This window comes from Fundulus heteroclitus, chromosome 24 (genome assembly GCF_011125445.2).
Source record: "Fundulus heteroclitus isolate FHET01 chromosome 24, MU-UCD_Fhet_4.1, whole genome shotgun sequence".
Lineage (NCBI taxonomy): Eukaryota > Metazoa > Chordata > Actinopteri > Cyprinodontiformes > Fundulidae > Fundulus > Fundulus heteroclitus.
The window spans coordinates 13,895,025-13,909,781 of record NC_046384.1 but is presented as its reverse complement, the minus strand read 5'-3'; the positions used below and the strand labels follow the sequence as shown (position 1 = coordinate 13,909,781).

Below are 14,757 nucleotides of genomic sequence, written 5' to 3'. Positions count from 1 at the left end.
TAGTGAAAGCTGCTGATTGTGAGAAATCGGTGCAGGCAGATGTGTTGGATTCAAAGCGCTTTACCATGTGACGCTGATGAGCGCTCGCTCTCGGTTAGCCCCCCCAATCTGCAGAAGACATTAACTTTTCCCGCTGGTGAACTTAAAGCATGATGTCATCAGGCCCAGGAGGACGCGGCGAGCTCGCGTTTCTGCGTGAGAAACGGCGCAGCTTGTCCCGTCGCCGGTAACATTCCTCTAGCCTCAGATATCGCACCTCCTGCTGGATTTTCAGCCTGACCAGGGTGAATTTCACGTCGCCATTTTTACCAGTTGCCATGGCGAGAACGAGGCTTGTTTTTGTGTGTTTGCTTAAGTGCACGCATGTGTGTGTGTGTGTGTGGTCCTGGTACTCCACAGCAGCCACATGATTTGCCACTGAAGCTGACTAATTTAGGGGAAATGGGCTTCTGCTTGAAAACCATCTTTATGACAGACATCCGTGATTTGTCTGAGTGTGTGTGTGTGTGTGTGTGAACGTCAATAAGGAGATCACCCAGACCTATGGCTGCAGGCTAATATGGTAATATAATCAATGGACAAAGAATCTCAATCATTCGGGCCTGAACCTGCATTTCCTCCCCGTTCCTCATCGCTCTCCTGCTACATCCTCTCGCTCAGAGACATGACGCGTAGAAGATTTATTGCGCCGCATCATGCAACACATAAAGAAGCACATAAAAGGCCTTCCACCTGAGTCCCTGCTTCTTGCTGGGGAGTAATGCCTCCCTTTATGCAGCTCTTTGCATAATAGCCCCCATGTCGCTCGCACAGACCTTCCATCCAAACAGGGAGTGTTCCCCTCCCGACATCAGCCTCTCCGGTGCTCTTACTTCCTGGCTCCCGTTCAGAGACATTAGAGCTGCCCACATTACACAGACATGCTAATGACGTCTGGTAATGTCTGCTGCAGCGACATGCAGAATGAGCGCAGGAGGGAAACTGGAGTCGTTTTGCGTTATTTCGCCGTCGATGCACGACACATCGGCAGTGACGGCCGAATCGGACGATTTTAGTCGCTTAAATCGGTCCGATGAGTAAAACCGGGCCGACGTCTCCGTCTTTTTCGCAGCTCGCGTTGGTGTTTCTGGAGGAGGGAGGAGATGGCCATGTGGTATTTGTTTAGAAATGTGACCGTGATGGTGACTAGGGATGTAGAGATATTGCGAGGTAGATTAAATCGCCACAATATTTCCCATCAAAGTCTGTCTTGCAGCGCAAAATCTAGTTGCCATGTTGTCACACCTTACTCTGATAAGGTAAGACATTCTGAGCGCAGCATTTAAAGCTTGTCACTTTGAAATGAATGTGTTTTTATGCTTGAGGCTCTTATTTTGAAGGCTTAAATCGCTTTGTTGTGTTGACGGAGCTGGATAAGGCCTCTCAGTCAGGCCAGCTTGAGACTCAAATGGCAAAAGGCTTATATGGTCACACTTTGGGCTCTCTGTAGAAAAAAAGACAAATGAATTGGGTTGTATGATATTCGGGAAACATCAGGGAAAGGATACTGAATATCTCTGACAATTAACCCACATTTTTCTTCACCATCAGCATGATGACCACTATATATGCATCAGGTCTGCATATCAACGGCAGTAGGTCTGTCTGAGAGGCCAAAAAGGCTGTTGGGCTGCACAGCATTGGTGATATAATATATGTCCTCCTAGCAGTCGTTTTCATGCTGCAGTAATGCCCACGCCGATATTGTCACATCGACTTCTGCACAGTATAATGAGCAGCAGCGCTAATGATGCAAAACATACCATCTGCTTGAGAAATTCCTCCTGGTACATAAAGGGATGTTTTACAGTTTTTAGGATATTTGCTGTAGTTTTAAATCTAAGACTGATCGTTCTGAACAAAGATTATTATTATTAACTGTGAAATATGTTTCTTTAATTCATTAGTGCTTCTTTTAAGGCTTTGGGATTAACATTTGGTTCAGACAGCTATAGGAACTGCTGTATATACACTGGTATAACCTATGCTAAAGTACTTTTAAAGATTTTACTCTACTTAAAAAATGTTTAGTTCCCACTGAACGTAAATATCTCATCTCTTTCTGGTGAAATCAAAATTGCATCTCATGTCGTGAGCTGTGTTGCTAAACTGTGACTATAATCCCAATTAGTCTGATTTTAAAACATTTCTGCATAATCCAACAACACCACAGTGAAAAACAGCCAATATTATCAGTAGCAGTGTTTGTGAATGAGGAAACCACTTTATTCTTAACATCACAGCCTAATTGTCACCATGTGATTGTTTGTTGTAGCTTTTGGTTGTCAGGCTGCTGTTTATCCGGTTAACAGCAAATAAAAGGCTCCCATGACTTTAATTTCTAAACAAAGTTGGACATTTATGAGTTGGTGGTTCAGCGAGACAAATTATTTTGGCAGTACATCACATTGTACATACCAAATCCATATAACATCAAAGGTTGACGATTCTTTACTTTCTTGTAAGGTCTGATAATAATTTACCAAAGGATTTTAGTCGTTTCATTAAATCCCACCACTGTTATGTTACCTTTTCTCAAGGATAAACTGCTTTTAAGGAAAAAAAAAATCTATTTTAACAGACTGCTGTACTTTAAAGGAGTAAAGAAGCGTGAGTTAGGTTTGTTTTGCTATTAGAGGGGTCAGGAAGAGCGTTCTGCACTGACACGGGAGGCCAGGGCCAGACGATGCTCCTAAGAAGGGCACAATGCTAAATGTCTGTATGATTGAGTTTGGAGAGCGAGGGCCAGACCCCGACGTCCAGTCATGCTTTAGGCACCATTAGTGGGCCTGAGTTTGATGCAGACAGTGATGGATACAAAGTGGAGGTCAACGAGCGCTGCAGTGACATCTGGCCTTTGTGGCGGAAGAAACACCAGATGTGCCGCTACGGCGTAGACTCAGCTGTAGGGGATTCATGTCGGGAGACCTTTAAGAAAGGGGTTCAGATGATAGATGTATATTTAGACTCCAAATTATTCCCCCTGGCAGATTTAGATTTAAAATGTATTTTTATTTTTTCTAATATCAGTCATCTCCCAAACAGTAACTTTATAATTTTTAGAAAACCAATGCATATCAAAGTATTTATAACCTTCTTTAATAAATAAATGAAAAAGTCTTGTCAGTATTTTAATGAAACACTTCTTATGATTGTTTTCATTAAGCTTTGGTCTGAGGCTGGGCGGCCTCCTTCCCATCACCCTAATCTTTACCTCACTCCAAAATTTATTATTACGTTTATATAAACTGAATAAAAAGCTGGCTATGTTGAAGCGTACTTCTACTATAAATGTAAGACGATATAAAACTATTAAGAATACATAAATGCAATGAATAGTTGGTGTTTGTGTTGCCATTTGGAGATCTGTGGGAGGCTGAATTGGAAAACTCACCGCAGCACCTGCCCGGCACCATCGTGTGATGTTGCATTTCATGGATTTTGATTATCCCGATTCTGTTTATTTCCCCCCACAAACCTGGAGGCGATCCATGCAGACACGCATGCTCTAAATACTTAATATGAATGAATTCGCTGGACTACTGAAACATTACTGAGGTTAAACATGCAGCCTGAGGACACGAGCTGTTTGAATCCATTAATACTTTTTTTTTTTTTGTTATTTACTCTCTAGCTAAATGACTGCCAGAGAGGCAGCTGCGTGTTCGCGGCCCTTTTTTTTTTTTTTTTGATTGTTCGGTGTTTGAACAAGAAAGCTGACACATCCTGCCGTGCGTTTTTTTTTTTTTTTTTTCTTCCTCTTAGATGGCACCCAGAGGAGCTGAATCCCGGCCAAGGCACCGGTACGAAGAGTTAGACCTGGATTACAATCAACAACCCAGGTGAGATCAACGTCTTTATGCTTTATCCCTGCATGTTGGATGAAGTTGTGCCTCTTCCTCCCTTTGTGTCCCCCCCACCCACCACCACACACAAGCACACAGAGACACACGAGCAGTGTAGGATAATCCTCTTTGGAGCTTATAATTAAATCTGGAGTGTTTGCCTTGGGAGTGTCTACTCATCCCAGGAATAGGACTGATCAGCTCTGCAGAGAGCAGGGTGCTCTCCTTTTATAGGACCGTGCGTTCCCTCTGTTCCTTTAACCGTCATCTTGTCAAAATTATACGGCAAACATGCGCGTGTCCAAGCTCAACGGGAAATATTCACGCAGGCGGTGCGTACACACGCACACGCCGAGCAAAACGGCACCGTCACGGCTCGGCTCCAAAGTGGAGCAAGACGGGAGCTGGAGACTGAGCGGAAAAGAGGGGACACCGGGATGGAGAGGAGGAGTGTGAGGGGGGGGGGGGAAGAGTTATTTCATGGGTTATTGCCCCTCCTGATATGACAGGCACCAGGGAGCACAGACATCAGCCCTGGTTCAGGGGGAAACGGAGAGTGCAGGAAGGCAGCAGCAGCAGGACAGAGGGATCCGTTTAGTCCCAAGTGTGGAGATCTGGATAAACTTTAACACCTCAAAACAAACCCAGACCCTCTTTTTTTTAGGATTGTAACTGCAGATTTCTGTAAAATTAATTGTTTTTTTGTCAGATTGTCTATTCAAATTGTTAGCACTATTGTTGCATTTTTAAACAATTTCCCAGACAATCGAAGCAATTTATAACTCTTCTTTGTCAGCTCTGGAAAATCATGCTTGGCATTTATTCCTCTATTGTTTCTAAAAATTATTTCCACGTCATTAAAAAGTAATCACCGGCTCCATTAGTAATGGAAACATTACATTTTATACTTTTGAGTTTCGTCTCTGGAATATTATTAAGAATTGGCCGCCATGGAATCGTCTGCTTATATGAGTGGATCGGCGGATAAGAACCAGGTTCTTGTTGTTTTTGAAGCACCTTTAGCCCGACCTGAACAATTAACATGCTTCTGCACATCTTCTGGTTCATGATGTTTATGTAAAGGGAAATTACAACTCCTCCTCCTCCGCCTCAAACACGTCCGACGGTCGTGAGCATAAACACAAACTGACAGAGGATTGGATACGAATATGTTCTGGGAATGTGTTTTCCTTTTTTTTTTTCCCTCATGCTGAAATGGGAGAAACAGTGGAGAAAAAGGGAGCAGACACAGCAGAGAATTGAATGCATTTTTCAAAGTGGGCCTGAACTTTGTGCGAAATCCCCCCGGGGGCCGCCATTATTGAAAGCCATTTCCTCTCAAAATGAGTGTGGCTCCACCATTGGCCTGGCTCTCATTAGCATACATTTGGCCTGCCTTTGTGTGGAGCCGGCTGGGGCTGCAGCTGGAGGGTTGGGAGCGAAGGAGCCGAGAGTTTGCATAAGTGTGTGAGTATGTGTTTGTGTGCATGGATATGACGGGAGATGAAGCAAAGCGTCTCACAGATGGGGAGCTCACAAAGAGAGGTGGAGAGCAGGAAAGAGGTATGAGTCAGGAGGCTCAGGCAGATCTTTTGCTAAATTCTGATAAAGTCCCTTGGAATAAATGTCTTTTTTTTTTTTTATTTCTAGTGATTAAAAAAAACATTAAGTGTCTGCATTTGTGGTTTTGAACAGGTTTCAATTTATTTGTGTATTCAAATTGTGAGATAGAGCTTTAATTGTCGCAAGTATATTTATTTAAATCACGTATAGTCATGGAAAAAAAAGGATACTCCCATCTTAGTCTCTATTTTTGTAACATATTTGGAAAGAGTGACGTTTAGTATAAACTGAAAAATATCAAGGGAGATACATTTCTGTAAAACCAAAAATTGGCCAAATCTAATTTTTAAAGAGGATTAAAGTGGACATTGCCACACTTATGTACTCTTAAAAATACAAAAATCCTATGTGACCATATCACAAATGGGTCTCATGATTAGAACATCGTAACTCTGGATTTTGGAGGAGGTTTTCCCTGTTTAAACATCAGCTGCTCCAAGATCCAAGAAGCTTTCTGAGGCCTCCAGAAAGAAGACTAAATCAGTCCCTGAGTCTGGTGAGAGGTTTAAAGAAGTCCCAAAGGTATTTCTAATCAGTCATACCACTGTGGAGAAACTAATTTACAAGTGGAGCACATTTTCAACAACTACCAACATGCCAATGTCTGGCTGTTCAAACAAGTTCTCCCTCAGTGCTGACAAGATGCTGTTGATATTAAAGGGAATTACAATCAGAAAGAGACCAGGCATGTTCAATGTTCATAGAAGGTGTCCAAGGAGGAGCCTAAAGAGGAGATTGGCTCTTTAAGAAACGTATAAAGAACAGACTCAAGTTTACCAAAGACGGCATAGAAAAGAGACCAGGACTTCTGGAATGATGTTCTTTAGAAAGTTGAGCCTGAAGCTTAATAATTTGGACACCAGACTCTTTGGGCATGCTTTGCTGCAGCAGGACCTGGTCAGCTCACCATTATAGAGTTGTACCACGAACAGAGGGTGGGTTAAACCTCTTAAAGCTGAAGCAGATCCGGACCCTGAAACATAATAATGACCCAAAGATGTCTGACCACCCAAAGTACTGGAATGGGCGAGTCAAATGTCCAGATTTGGATCTTAGTGAGATGTTTTTGGGTGACCTCAAAGATCTCACAGCTGAAAGTTGAACAGTGGGACATTTGTCAGCTGTATGGGTGCTTAAACTTTTCCCCTCAGCTAGATAACCCCCCTTTAGATCTTTTTTTTTTGTTGTTGTTGTTCTTTAAGCGAATTTAAGTCACAATGACCGTCTATGATATGAGTAAACTTCATAGTGAGGTTTTAAAATGGGTGAAAGGGACACAGAAGGTTAAAAACTGTCTATTTCTATGGCTATAATGTGTAATTTTCTTGGAAAATAGTATATGGAGGGGATCATTGAACTGCTATAACATGCAGAAATGTCTGGCCCAAGCTTGAGATTCTTTTCAAGGAATAGACCAGGAGTAAATTCATTTTTTCCCCCCACAAACAAATAAACGGACCTCTGGTTTGCAGCGTGCACCGTTATCTACTTTATTCTTCTGGAAAATATGTCTCCTCACATTGTGGCGGCCCAGAGTGTAGACGCAATAAATCAGCCTCTGTCCTGGCCATCCCCACGTTCTCAGATTAAGAACCTCGAAGTCGTTTTATTCCAAAGCAGGGAGGTGTGATGGAAAGAGACCTCAGACTTCAGGCTGAAAACTGGCTCCTTGGGGCTACTGCACAGCACAGCAGCCAGTAAGTGAAGCTCGAGGCTTGGAAAGAGGATTTGGAAAGAAAAGCTGGAAGTGGTAACACGGAGGGGCTCGCCCCAGGGAGGGTGAGAGTACTACTTTGGCTCTTACCTCACTCTCCACCGGCCATTAACGCGGGGGTGTAGCTCAGCCTCCGGATAGGCTCTACGCTTTGGGACGCGCACAGAAACACAAGGCCATATGGAGAATATTACCGTCATTACCAATTCAAAGAGGCAGGTCATGGGCGCGGTGACCCAAAGCCCCGGTTACCCAATCAGAACAACCCCTGACCCACTTCCCTACGGTGATTGGATTAGAGAGGGGCGGCCTGGCACCGCGTTGGCTGGTCATGGCTGATTATTGGCTGATTAATGTGCAACTGATGGCCGGTGATACTGGGAGCACAGACCATCTCCTCACATGTGAACCGTGGGATGGAGACATGTAGAGGAAACCCGTCTCAACATCCAACAAAATTACATGTCAGATACTCTGAGGCTGACAATCGGCTCCGATCACCTCTAGCTGGCACCTCTCTGTGCGCGTGTGATTACCGTCGATCATTCCTGGGAGGTTGTTGTTGTTTGTGGAGAGATTGAAATCCTCTGTTCCCATCGATACCTCTCTGTTCCACCTCATAAAAACCGGGGGCAACTTCTTGATTGTCCGCCGCATGCTGAGTAGCCTGAAGTATGTGTAGAAGTGTCCCTCAAGGGCTCTCGTCTGACCTTCCTGCATAGCGGGAACGCATTCTTCCCGAGCTTACAGCCACTTGGCTTTCTCCAACACGCACCAGCACATGAACCTTGTTACTGAGGCTTCGCCCCATCAGGATGTGAGACCTACGTCCGCACCGGACACGCCTAGAAACATGCAATAGCAAAGATAACTCTGCAAGCCCCGAACTGTGTGAAATTATTCAGTCCAGGTTTGATTAGCGTTTGACACATTTCTGCGCACGTCAGATTTATGCTGCGTTTAGGCCGCCACGCTGACTTTCAATCAGCATACCAGCTCTGGGCTCCCTTTCCGTGGGGTTTCCCAACACTCACCCGTTCACATCTGCCCAAGTTGTCGCGCTTCTTCCGGCAGCAGCGCACCTGACCTGAATAATGAGCTGCTGCTGGAAGTTTTAAAGTCTAACGTGTGGAAAACAGCCAGAAGGAAACATGCGACCCTCGTCGTAGACGAGATAAACACAAAGGCGTCCTTCAGAGAAACCTTCCCAGGCGGAACGGTGCTGAATGCTAAGCTAAAAGTAAGTTTTTTTACTTTTTTTGAATGACCATGACCTGGATGACTGAGAATCTTCACCAGCATAAGCTAGCAGTACGACACGGATGTTTGAGAGCAAAATAAAAAGTTCAGAAAAGCTAACGCTAGCTGTTATTAGCGTTACAGACGGCTCGTCAGGGTTCTGTCAGTCTGAGCCCTCCCTTCCAGCCGCTGCATGGTTGAATAAATAAATACTGAAGCAACAAAATAACTGTCAGGAACAGGAAACAGAGGCTACAATTCCCACAGGTTCACTGAAACTGGACAAAAAAAACGTTGCCTGCTCTGATTAGTCCCAATTTTATCTGCAACATTCAGATGGTCGAGTCAGAGTTTTCCCCAAAAGACTTGAAAGCACAGACTGTAAACCTGTGCTAACAAAAACTGGACAACTTATGGCAAGACAAACTTTTAGTTTAACGAGAAATATCACAAAGCCTGTCTAACTTTTTTAATTCTGCCCCATGCAGCACAGGTATTCAGCCGCATTTATTGCAGAAATCTGTTATCATTTTCCTTCTGTAATATTGTTTGGTGTGTTGTTTGGAGCTCCCGGTGAATTCATAAGATTTTCTCAGGGTCAGCAGAGAAATCATATTGTTGCTGCTCTCCTCCCATCTTTATTAAAGTCCTGCTTCTCCCAGCTTCACCGTTTCCCCCACTCTGCTGCTGTCCAGCTGTCCAATGACTCACGCTAAACTCATCCAACTCAGTTAAAGTTATTATTTCTGCAAGTCATTTCATTCCTCAAGAGCTCAGAGTGCATCATATTGTAGGAGTTGTTTTTTTTTTAAGAGTGCTGGATAAGTGCTTTAAAAGTTTAAATAATAAAAATAAATGAGTAGCCGGAGCGTCCCTGAGATGGCGTGATTTCCTACGAGGAGTCCTGACCCCGCTCTGTTTTTTGGTGGCCCTTTTATGAAGCCGTGCAGCGGTGTTTGTCGAGCTAACGCAGTTTGCGCTCAGACACAGAAGAATGTAATAGAATAAGCAGAAGGAAATGAAAGGTCTTAAAGCGGCTCTGCCACACGCACAGCCGAGGCACCAGCGGCTCTACCTGTTTACATGAACTGGGCTTTCTGTGCTTTTCGCTGATTCCATCAATCCCTCTGTCTGCATCTCTCTGTCACTTCTGTTTACGTTTCCCTCAGTCTCTTCTCCGCCACCCCTCTCTCCGTCTGTCTCACAGGGTCTGTGTATGGGAAAATGAAGTCGGCGTATTATAAATAAAACAAAAGAGAAACACTTTGAGGCCTGGGCCCTCCCTCTGAGCTCGGTTAGAAATACAAAAACAGTCATGTAAGAATCTACATCGCATTCAGTCCACACACACGGAGGAGATTTAGTGTTGCCTTCCTCCTCTAGATGGAAACGGACAGCCATACTTTGAGCTGTTTCAAAAACCGGGTATGCACGGTGGAGAGTTAAAACCATCTAGTCCAAACATTTCCCATCTAATGAGCCCTGACTCGACTGTTTTCTCTCAACGGCACCAGAGCTCTCTGTTTTCTTCCTCTTTTATTGATTAATCGACACAAGTATTCATGTCAACAGATAAAGATGTGAATCACTGTGCAGAAAAGATTTGCTGTATGCCATCGTTAGCTAGGTTTACATGGACAAAGGTAATGGGGTATTGTGATCGGATTAAGATCAGTCGGAATGAAATTGTGATCTGAATGAGAGGGGTGGTTTATGTCGATAATCTGATCAACATGCATGTCAGGATTAAGTTATTCCGAACGTGGCAAACGATGCATGTGCGCCTGACGTAAACGCGTTGGTGAGTGGCAGAAATACGTAAACATTTGTTAACAAATGTAACCTTTTTGCTGTATATTTACCTTTACACATTCATGCGACCGGGGTCACATCACTGCGAGTGCGTACAATTGGTCAGCAAGTCGAAGCTTGTTAATAAAAAAAAAAAAGAAAAGTTGTAACTCTGCCAACATTGAAGTTGCTTCAACCACTCCGAGCTGTCGGCGTTACAGCACGGCCGGCTCGGTCGGGACATATTTAGTACCTGCGTCAATGGCGACCAGCTGGCTTTCTAGTAGTTGTGTGGTGCTGCCAGTAGATGGCGCCACGTCTGTTTATGTCAGCTCATCGCACCTGTTGCTGGGGTTCTATTTAGACTCGAAGAGGACTATCAAAACACTACCTGGACGGACGCTTGGAGTAGATAGCCTTATTTTATCACAATCAACTGGACTTTGGTATTTTTGGTGTAGGCATATAATGTGGCTATATACCTTTTATGTTCAAATTGGTATTTATTCAGTAACATTTCAACCATAATTACGACCTGGTGCTATTCTCAATAAAGCCAGGTGTGTATAGACGCACATTATGATCAGATTAATTGATTGTGTGCCCATATGAATGTACAGTCCGATTGATTTTTGCTTATAAATCCAAATACATTTCAATCCGATTGTGAAATTATGAGCATGTAAATCACAGGTGTCAAACTCAAGGCCTGCGGGCCAAATCCGGCCCGTCGAGGTAAATTATCCGGCCCTCAAGAGCCAAAAAAAAAGCATATCATGTCATAAAGTAGAGGCATATATCCTTTTAAAGTGTATAAAGTGGCTAAAACTGTGCCTCCTGTAAGTGTAACTCACCCCAATATCAACTTTTTTTTGCAGATAAACTGTATAAACTGGGCCTAAGGTTGCTACTTTTATGTTAATATGCATTTTTTATACTTCTATCTGAACTGGAATGAAATTATGAAATGAAAAGTATCGTCTATACACGTGCAACCGGCCCTTTTCATGACTTCGTGACGAAAAGTGGCCCCATATAGAAATGAGTTTGACACCCCTGATGTAAACATAGCCATTAAGTTAAAACATTTTCCACATTCAGTCTCGTTACAACTACAAGCCTCAGTGTATTTTATTAGAAGTTCATTTGATAGACCAACACAAAGTGGTGCATACTTGTAATATTAGATAAAACAGTACAGTATCTCAAACCAAAAAATTATTGAATGTATGTGCTTGGTGCTGCTAAAGCGCAGCATCACTACTGCATGATGCTGCCATCACCATATAGATGGTAAGTTTAGGACACTGTTAGTTTTCCAACATGGATGCAACAGCCAGAACACGTTTGCTATCCCCTCCTACATGGCTCGTGACAAACTGAGGATGAATCTCCTTATGAATCTGGTTCACAGGAGCCAGATCTGAGCAGCTCCCTCCAGCTGAGCTGTCAGTTTGGGCAGGCTTGGCGTTGGCCTATTTAATAAAATCCCCTATAAAAATGCTTTGAGGTTTGTGGTTGTCATGTGAGAAAATGTGGAAGAGTTCAAGAGGAGTGCAAAACTTCTCCAGGGCTCTCCTGTTAAAAATGACTTCCCATCTGTTTCCGTCATCAACTCCTTCTCCTCTGGTTCCCCTCGGATCGCAAACCTCCTTGTAGCTCCGTCCACGAGGTGAACCCCATCTAGCTGCGTTGACAAAGAAAAGTTAACTTAATGCACACCACCATTAAGATTATTATCACGCATTAAATGTTCCTGTAAAAACATGATCAGAGAGCCGGTTTGCTCTGGTGGCTCCCATCTCTTCTCACCGTCTCATTTTCTAAACCAGAGCCCCCCGCTGTTACCTGCCACTGATACTGTACACACTCCCCGTCGCTGCTCAGTGTATAATAGCGCCCAGTGTAAACACGAGCCCCGTTTAGATGAAGAACGTACGCCAAGGTGAGAGCCAATTTCCAGCGCTGTTGTTGACATAGGCTGGTTTGATTAGCAGAGCTGTCTTGATGGCCGAGGCCACGGCGGCTAATGGTTTCCTCTGCAGCGGAGCGGTTCCACGCCTGGTCTGTGTCTGCAGCATTCAGCCTCCGGTATCGCCGGCTATCATGAACATTTCCGCAACAATTGAGGACCGTCCGGCTCAGATTAAAGAAAAGCTTTGCATTAACTTACTGTCCAGAGACCAGGGTTACGTGGAGGGATGCAGCAGCAGCACAGGGAAAAACTGTTGGTGTTTCTGCAAATGTAGCCAGAAACGCTTCAGCTGAAATGGGAAATGCATATGAATGATGATGCGTGGGAGTGGGTGTTAGTGAGGTGCAGCAGCTGGGACTTTTCCTTTTTTTTTTTTTTTGCTGAGCAGTGGATATGTTTTGCATGCGGTGGGCGTAAGGTGAGCACATAATTTGCAGATGTGCATCCACATGTTTTATAATCAGGACTGTAATGAATTCAGTGATTAAATGCTATTTAATTGGCATTAGCGTCATTTCTGTGTGCTGCGCTCATTTGTTTGAGGTATGCATGCATCAAATGCTGTCAGTTGGCTTTTAAAATAATGTAAAATAATCGAATGTAAAAAATAATGGTTTTATATCTGGGTGCAGCGGAATAAATGCTGCTGTTGCTTTTTAATATGATACCTACAATAAAAAGGCTTCCCAGTATGTGCCATTTTAAGTTGTTTTCAGATTTATTTGGACTGCTTAGAATTAGCTTATTCTACACAAATATAGAATAAACATTTAAGCCCTTTTCAGCATGATTGAATAATGAAAAATATAATATTTAAAAATAAATTACAACATAAGGGCTCAGAAACCCTCGAAGTAGGAAGGAGTATAAATTGATATTATTATGGGCTAGTACTTCCTGTTCTTGTCTATTCATGTTGGCAGTCATTATACTTACTGTAAACATTTAAAGCAAACAGTAATGCTTAGTAACACTTGTTACACTGCAAAAAGGGAACTAAAAGTAAGTCAAATTGTCTTGAAATTATTGTATTTTTCCTTGATTTAAGCAGATAAATAAGACGATCTGCCAATGGAATAAGATTTTTGCACTTAAAATAGGAGCATTTCCGCTCTATCATCTTATTTCAAGAGCAAGATATCTAATTATCTTATTTTAGGGGTAAAATACTCACTCCATTGGCAAATAGTCTGATTTACCTGCTTAAATCAAGGAAAAATACAATAATTTTAAAGACAATTTGACTTACTATTAGTTCCCTTTTTGTAGTGTAAGTGCTTATTATTTGGAATATAACCCTCATGTTAGCAGAATAAGTAGTCAGGCTATCTGCTGAGGTAGCTAGCCTGTAGCTAGCCAGCTGAAGTTTTAAAACAGTGTTACCTTAGCGAGATCGATGGCGTCTGCTCCTTTACTTTCCACAGAGTCTATTATCTTAGCCAGAGATGATGTCTGGTATCATTTGTAAGCAGGGAAGTGTAGCGGCGCTCTTTAAGCCAGCTGACCTGCAGTGAGCAGCAACGGCTAGGGGGGGGGATGCTGGTAGATTGCTGGGTCACTGCAAGGATCTGCTCTGTTGCCTTAAAGCAGGAGCTACAGCTTCACTGTTATTGTTGGTGATTAAAGGTTATTTATTGAATCTTTACTTATATTTCATTATTTTATTTTGATTGGCAGCGCCTGTTTATTATTCAGTAAATAAAAACATGTTTTGCACGCTGTGTTTCTGCACAAATATTTTGATCTTTCACATTTTTTTTTCTTGCTATTTATTGTTCAGACTTAATAAATGTTTGTTTTCCCGCGTATCCTCTCATCATTACTGCGTTACCCGTTCTTCATCCTTTATAATTGTTTCAGTGTCAACTTTCTACTTTCTATGTTTTTCTCCTTTGTGGTGTTTTGTAATATCTGACAATTTGTTTTTGAAAATCTGTTTGGTATTAATTTCATTTGGGATGAAATGGTTTTTGACTTTTATTCTGTTCTCTGATTAATGTTTATCCAGGATACTGTGTTGTTATCTCCGGCGCACAGACTGCGGTGGCCTGGATTTCTGCTTTAACTTGGTGCCAGTTGTTCACAGGGCTGTTCCTGAGCCCATGCATTGATTTCCGCTACACAATCATGTTTGCTTTTTAATTCAGCGCTGCCCAGGGGGGGCCCCAAAGATCACCAACGTTCAATATTGGTTTTTCACCCCTGTCCCTTGTGTGCAGACTCTTTAAAAAGAGAATCTTTAAATGATATTGTGAGAAAATCTATATATAGTATTGTTATATTTGTGGATAAATGGCGGACAGTCATGCTGCTTTATACGAAACACCAAACATCCATGTGGTTTGTGTGTGTCGGACAGAGACACGGGGTTGTTTTCCAGCTGTTGGGGACCTAATGAGGAGCGGGCGGTTGTTTGGGTGTGGGGTTACTAATTTCCTCCTTCCGTTTCCAGGGGCAGGTGCAGGATAACCACCATATGCACAGATTCCTCACTGTCACAGGGCGGAAGCAGGGCCCGAAATGCAACACAC

At 43.0% G+C, this 14,757-nt stretch overlaps 1 protein-coding gene across 4 annotated transcripts in view; it reads left to right on the top strand.

Moving 5' to 3' along the window:
* The window catches only part of pard3ba (par-3 family cell polarity regulator beta a), a 178,929-nt gene that overhangs the window by 156,544 nt on the left and 7,628 nt on the right, over positions 1-14,757 (top strand). For all 4 annotated transcript variants that reach the window (XM_021313420.2, XM_036127955.1, XM_012857330.2 and 1 more), the window contains one exon: positions 3,805-3,881. In XM_021313420.2, coding sequence (XP_021169095.2) covers positions 3,805-3,881 — 77 coding nt within the window. The remainder of the gene's footprint in view (positions 1-3,804; positions 3,882-14,757) is intronic.